We start from the raw sequence: 7,785 nt of genomic DNA on the forward strand, positions 1-7,785 counted from the left end.
AGACTGAATGACTTTAAGAAGTTGAAATGTTGGCTATTCCTTCAAAAATCAGGGCTAAATCTGTTTGTTAATTCATTAATTAATTTATTTATTTATCGTCTGTAGTGGGACTGACCTGTTGGAGGCAGCCGGTGAATGATCGCACTAATAGAGTTCATTATCGGGCCTTAGTGAACGTGGACCCGCCCACCAATCAGCTTTGCGAGCTCCACCGCTTCTGTCCAATCAGCGCGGCGCAAACGCGACCCCTGCTCGTCGCCCCTCCAATCCAAATGCGCCTAACCACAGCACGCAGCCTGCAGCTCCTCACTCCCGCGCTCATCACTCAAACACGCGCACACACGACTCATGGACCGCGCGCGCTGAGCCCAAACTGAGCGCACGCACTGAAGTCGGTCTGCCGTTCAGCCCCGCGTAGTTTCCGATCACCATGCGCGCGTGAGCGAGGACCTCCCGCTGGCAGAGGTCGACGCACAGGTCCCGGAGAGGACGGAAAGACCTCGCGCTGCTGCACGCTCCCGACGGGGACGATGTTCTCAGCCGCGGGGAAGCGCTGCTTCACCATCGAGTCTTTAGTGGCGAAGGAGAGCCCGTTGTCGGGGGAAGAGCCCGTGCGCCCCGCCGCCCTCACCTACACGCCCCCCACAGACTCTTTCCTGGGCGGCTATCAGAGCCCCGCGGGCCGAGCGCTCTACACCAGCCCGGAGCTCGTGTTCCCGGACGCGGTGAGCCACGCGCCTCTGAGCGCGCACCCGCACCAACTCGGCGGTGCGCACCTCCAGCACCCGCACTTCTTCAGCGCGCAGCACCGAGAACCCATCAACTTCTATCCGTGGGTGCTACGGAACCGGTTCTTCGGACATCGATTTCAAGGTACATATCGGTTTATCGCTATTTATATCGACGGTTAGGCCGATTAAATATTATAGTTGTTTTCAGCATTATCACACTGTTTACTGCTACTACTAATAACAATTATTATTTTATTATTTATTTATTATTTAATACTACTACTACTACTACTACTACTACTAATAATAATAATAATAATAATAATAATAATAATAATAATAATAATAACAATAATAAAAATAATAACAATAGTAAATAATTTCACAGTAGAGCAAAAGTATTTCATCTTTTAAAATAGTTGATGAGATTATTACTTAATGCTATTTTAATGAGACTATATGGTCCATATTGAGCTGAAAGTCTTGCATAAACATTTCTAAAGGACTATTCTGAGCTCTGTGTAGTTCCAGGCCTACTCCACACTCAGACCAAGTTCATGTCTCCTGCTTTAATAAAATTGTCCGATTAACCGTTAAACCCTAAAAATAACCCTTCTGGACTTCAGTGCTGTAAACTCCCTCAAGCGCTGCACACGACTCCAACACCGAAAAACCCGATACAATAATTATTCACCGGAGAAATGAAGCTATAAAACTGGAGGGTTGGTCTTTGGTTTTGAATTGACTGAATTCACAAACTCAACAGGTCAAGGCCAAGTTCACTGCAGTTCATCACAGCCCTCCACGCGCTCAGGTTACCTCAGGATAGTCTGTTAGTGAAAGCACTGCTTTACCAGCCTCGTGCACGAGCGTCTCCACACTCTCTGCTGTTGTTCTCTATTGGTGTCAAGGTGTTGAGAGGCGTCTCGATGATGATTATCCAGCTGCACAGCACCTTCTGTTTACTGTCATTTTGGGATCTTAATTAGCCCGGATTTCTGCAGCCTATAAAAGGATGCCATTGAGATAAACTCGTGGGCGAGGCTAAGAGATGAAGTAAGTGCTCAGATTGTTATAGCACTGTGTAAATGAGCTGAGAACGCTCCAGTGACAAATGAAGCGCAACGTATACCTTCGTTATTACCATGTTGACCCTAAAAATCCAACACAGCGTCCGCTTAGTGTTTAACACGGAATCCATACAGACCCCCCCCCCCCCCGACTCTTAAGACTTCTGAAGATACTTATATAAACATAGAATTATTAATATGCACACATGTTAAATATGAATAAAGATGTTATTTTAAAAGGTGTATATCGGAAATATTGTATATTTTTAAAGACATTTTAAAACAAACTTTAAATGCATATTTATTACATTTAATTATCAGTTATTTAGGACTTGCGTGTCCGTGGATGAAAACAACGAATATTATCGTTTATTAATCCAAGTTGTTTATATAAAATAAAACATAAATATATACAATATACAGATACTGCAAATACATATATACAGATACTAATACCCAACACAGTACAAAGACTGTCCATGCAAAATGCCAGTATATAGTGAAATACTGCTAGAAACAATCTGTCAGCTGCCAGCCATGATAAGCAGGTCATCCAGCTATACTCCAGCAATAACTCAAGAGGAATCACTGCAGAGTTGTTATGGTTGGTTTCACACCTATTAAAATAATTACTTATATTTAACGCACCCACCAAAGACTAACTGCGCACAACAGAACCCACATTAATTAATGCTGAGCGCTTTTATACTGAATCAGCAGGCAGCGCTCAGAGTGAAACAGCAGCAAGTTCTCCGCGTTTTCTCTGAATGACACATTCGAACCTGATGACGATTACAGATTTATTTAGATTTATTTATGCGGTAATGAAGGTTTTTCGTGCTCTAACTGCGCTAATTCAAGTCAACCCCCCTCCCCCTCCCCGTCTCTCTCTCAGGGAATGAGGTGGCTCATGACTCGCTGCTGCTGCACGGGCCCTTCGCCCGCAAGCCGAAGCGGATCCGCACGGCCTTCTCTCCCTCTCAGCTGCTGCGCCTCGAGCGCGCCTTCGACAAGAACCACTACGTGGTGGGAGCGGAGCGCAAACAGCTGGCCAACAGCCTCAGCCTGTCCGAGACTCAGGTACACACACACACACACACACACACACCACATCTGAGGGCTGCAGAGGATCACACACACTGAACTGCTGCACTTCAGTCGCGGTGTTGCTGCGGTGTTTTTCAAATAATTCTCCACCACTTCCGCTCAAATATGGTATTTTATCATCATATAAAATCAAACAAAATGTAGCATTTTTCTCAGATGTGTCCAGATGCGTCCAGCTAATAACTGTATTTGACTGACAAGAAAATGGTCTTAGTTCAGAAATCTTTTATTATTATTATTATTTAAGACCAGTTTTAAAACTAATAATCCATTTTTAAAAGGATGCGTTTGTAAAGCCGGTTAAAATACCTCATGTTTACAGGTTATACTCGCTAGAGGAGGACAGGCTGCAGTTTGAATGATCTGAAGAGAATATAAATACGCTGTAGCTCTTAGCCTCACGCGCGGTTTTTGACATGAATGAATGACGCCACTTTCAAAGATCTTTGTTAATGTAATGAATTAATAAATAAATAAACAAATAAATGTCATTACTGTTGTTACTGTTTTGTTGTTATATAGCGAAAGTCGACCATATCACACATGAGCAGTAATGGTCAGGCTGTATTAATGTTGTCCCTGCTTTGCGCACCCCGACACCAGACTGGACTAAACACCTTCACCCGAGTAATTAACGACTTCACGTTAAAACCACCCATCCAGCTCTTTCGCCGCCTGTTGTACAACGTACTGAAGACTGGAGACTTGACTCACCTGTCCTGAATGAAAGGCTGATCTCAGTGAGAGGCCACGTGCTTTACTAATGGCACTGAGCGGTAAACCCATCAGATCCCCGCTGCAGTGCGGCTCACGCTGTCTAGGTGTTTCTGCTCTTCAAATTAATCAACGAATTAGTTCATCAAACGAAGTTAATCAACAAATCAGTGATTCACACCATGTAAACAATGGTTCAGTTCAACCTAAAACCGTTATTCGTGAGAAGCGACTCAAAAAACGCTTTGAAAGAATTTCATTCAGCGGTTAAATAGTTTTAATTTATTACCACATTGTGTTTTTTTAAAAGTTTAATTGGCGCGCCGTGTGTTACAGCCAAACTAATGTGATTTAATGTGAGTGATTAAACCTTCTGTTTAGGTTTTATTTAGTAAAAGGGTAACGGTGCCCTGCTGTAGGGCCGGACTGCAATCCAACATTCAGTCTTTAACGAAGAACCACAGCAATATTGTGTAAGCGGACTGATAGTCTGTTCAAAAATTATTAAGGTATTAAATTATTAAGTATTAAAGTGTTATTTTTTGAACAAGTTTGATTTGCGTTAATTGAATCGGAAACCTGGAGCACAAATGTAGATTAAATACATATAGATCAAATGCGCACCGCGCCGGTTCAGCATTAAATGAATAAAATGATGAACATAAAATCCACACTACAAAGAAAAGAATAAATATAATAATCACAGTTTAATTTTAATATGAATATAAGTGAGATTCTAAGTATTATTTTAAAGTATATTATTTCAAGCATTTTTATTTTACTAATAAACAATTTTCAAAAGTCTTGTTAAATTGTTCCATATTTGCGTCTTGAAAATCACGTCACTGCCGCAGGATGAGGACCGTTACTGTTTACTAATACTCACTCTCTGCGCTGTGCTGTGACTCCAACAGGTGAAGGTCTGGTTCCAGAACCGCAGGACCAAGTACAAACGGCAGAAGCTGGAGGAAGAGGGACCGGAGAGCACGCAGAAGAAGAAGGGCAACCACCACATCAACCGCTGGAGGATTGCCACCAAGCAGACCGGCTCTGAGGACATAGACGTCACATCTGATGCCTAGAACCCATTAGAACGGGCCTAAACTCAAACACAAGGCCAAACAAGCTCTATTTATTTATGTTCTACGCCATGACCATGTCTGAGTTAAACGTGGCTGCTGAGGACTGTATGTGTGTGTGTGTGTGTGTGTGTGTGTGTGTGTGTGTGTGTGTGTGTGTGTGTGTGTGTTGATGTGAAAGAGGGAGTGAATGTGCAGAGATGTGGTCAATGTGGAGACCCAGTCCAGCTCTCTCTACCACTAACTACAGAAACTGAACATGGACTCAGTTATACCAGGACTCACTTTCCCCACAGTAGCTGAAAAGAGTGGCCACACTCTTTTACTGCCTATAAGCAACAAAAGCAATTATCAAATCATTTTCCTCATTTTATTTTATTTATATTTTTGTAGTATTTTTTATTTTATATTAATACCCATGTCTGAATATTTAAGGGTTAAATTACACAGTCCTATAAAAAGTTCACACACCCCTGGTTTAATTACACATTTTATTGATTTGAAATGAGTTAATGCATCTTCTGCAGAGAAAACACCTCTGCACATGTTAATACATGTTAGTACAATTACTGTGTATTTACTGAATTTAACGTATTGGGAAAAATAATAATGGAACATTAAATGTGACCTGTGCAAAAGTTACAGCACATTTTATATTTTGTTTTATTTTTTTTTTCAATAAAAAGTAGAAAACATGCAGTCAAATCAGCAGAAAAATGCCAGATTTTAGTGTGTTCACTGTAAAGAATGTGTTGACTTATTTTCAGTTAGAAAATTAACAAAGCATGTAATTTGACAAGGGGTGCCAAATATGACTGTTTCTCTAACTTGATGTCAACCGGAGATAAATACTCTTTGTTGACACCTAAACAGTTTAAACTGTACCTTTTGTGCTGGTTATGTAAAATAATACATAATAATGTATTCACATACTTTTAGACCTGAAAACCTCACAGTGATCACAAATTTATAATGCATTTTCATTCATCAGGTGGTTTAGTTCCTTTCTATTAGATTCTCACTGCCACTGATTCATTTCAAGGTCTTTCCTGTGGCAGCTGACAACAGTGACAAAATAAACTAATTGTGATGGGAGGAATCATTTTACAGGCCAGTTTAGACATGAGCCATGTACCCTCAGCACAGGAATGAGAGCTAGTGTGTGTGCGTGATTAGAGTGCTCGGGTGTCATTCAGTAATGGTAATGCTGGCTGATGGATGCAGGTTACAGTGTGGCAGCTTTTTTTCTTATTCACAAACTACACTGAATATTTGCCAACTAACACATTAATACTGGTATACTGGCCCATATAATGTACAGTACAATTGAAAATGATTTTTTTTTCCAAAAAAAGGCCATAATAATTAATAAACAGGCTTTAGAAACAAATCTTGGCAATGTGCCTCGTCCCTTTTTTGATAATTATTCACTGAAAATGATATTTAAACATTACACATTCTCCATACAGGCACCATTGCCAAACGACTTTATTAGCACATACTGGGTAACATTAAGACACTCTTAAACTTCATGAAAACTTCATGAAAAAAAAGTGGCATTTTACTTTAAAACAAATATACACACATAGGAACTCACAGGGTAACACCTGCTGGCGGCATGTTTCTCTCATCTGGCTGGTCTCCTGTCAAAAGAAACAGAAGGGATCTATGTTAAACGAACCCACAGGTCACCTTTCACCCCAGCATTTGACCTCCAGTCTCCATGGAAGAAGGGGTGGGAATGGAACAGGCAAGAACAATGACACCTGAGAATGACAGTTGAGAGCACAGAGTGGACATGGAGAGAAAAGCGGTGGGGGGAAAGGTGTGTATCAGTAGGTTTGTTTTGAGTCCACAGGACACCTTATCCTGCACACAGGTGCACACACACACACACACACACACTGCATCCTCAAAAGCCAACCGTTATGTCACACATACCATTCATTCTCCAGATCCACTCTCCAGTCCACGAAAAGAAAGGAAACAGAAGTATAAACATGGAGATATTTGTCTTATATCAGTGATCTTAAGGGTTCTCTGAAACATCTAAGTCAAAATTCAATAAAAATCTATATTTTAATTCAAAAATGTATTTTAAAACAAACTGCAAGGATAATAACTCACAAGATTCATTTCCTAGCCCAGAGGCCAGCAGGAGGTGAATGATCAAAAGCTCAAGTGGACCATTCAGTCATGGCTATTGTATACAATCTGTGTGTCCCGCAGCTCAGTACTAGAGAGGTTCTGCAAGGACGGAAAACAATATAGCTGCATATTTTTGGCTGATTGCCAATAGAGAGACATACCTCACAGCAACTCCATTAACAAATAATAACAGAGAATTGTTCTCACCCACCAACATCCCCTGCAACCTAAGCACTGGAGCACACAGATGATGATGGTTTTTAAAAATATTTCGTTTTTGTAAACTTTTTTTTATGGTGCTCTTTTCTTTTGCAGCTACGTGTGCCAAAACAGGCCAGTTCTTAACGGCACAAAAACAAAACACTCAGCTTGTTCATGAGACCTCTAGCTTACTTAATTGAAGATCCTTGATTCCATAAAAGAAATGCATACCCGAAGCAAATAAGCATGAACATTCACATCGTTCTACAATCTAAAGTGACACTTGCACTAAAAAGATCTGATTTACATTATGAAACTTAATATTAAGTAAAGATAGAGAGAAAGGGGAAAAAAAACATGAATTCTGAGATATCGTTTACAAATGAGACAAATTTGCAGATTTTGTTTAAAGCATGATGAGTTGTATCTTTTAAGATAGGATATTCATTACAGAAGGAAGTTCATTGCCAAAGTTTACAGTGGTAAACGTGTAACCCTGAGCAAGCTTGTGCTGGGGCATCCCCAAGGCTGCTCTATATGGTTAATGATTCTGCATGCGGCTTCATGTCCCGCCCTCTCTTACCATGGCCCACCATGACCTGTTGCCATGACGATCAGGTACGAAAACAAAGTGGCCCCCACCTTCCTGATCTGTAGATGGATCTAATGATAAGAGAGGAGACATTTACAAGACTCATTTTACAGCACTGCCAAAAGAACACAAACACGGCCAAA

At 41.0% G+C, this 7,785-nt stretch overlaps 1 protein-coding gene across 1 annotated transcript; it reads left to right on the forward strand.

Moving 5' to 3' along the window:
- The first annotated feature begins 307 nt into the window (after positions 1-307).
- Positions 308-5,343, forward strand: emx1 (empty spiracles homeobox 1). Its single transcript, XM_017721474.2, has 3 exons — positions 308-873; positions 2,697-2,881; positions 4,537-5,343. The coding sequence occupies exons 1-3, from the start codon at positions 531-533 to the stop codon at positions 4,702-4,704; spliced, it is 696 nt and encodes a 231-aa protein (XP_017576963.1). The 5' UTR covers positions 308-530; the 3' UTR covers positions 4,705-5,343.
- The last annotated feature ends 2,442 nt before the right edge of the window (positions 5,344-7,785 follow it).

This window comes from Pygocentrus nattereri, chromosome 5 (assembly GCF_015220715.1).
Source record: "Pygocentrus nattereri isolate fPygNat1 chromosome 5, fPygNat1.pri, whole genome shotgun sequence".
NCBI classification, from domain to species: Eukaryota; Metazoa; Chordata; class Actinopteri; order Characiformes; family Serrasalmidae; genus Pygocentrus; species Pygocentrus nattereri.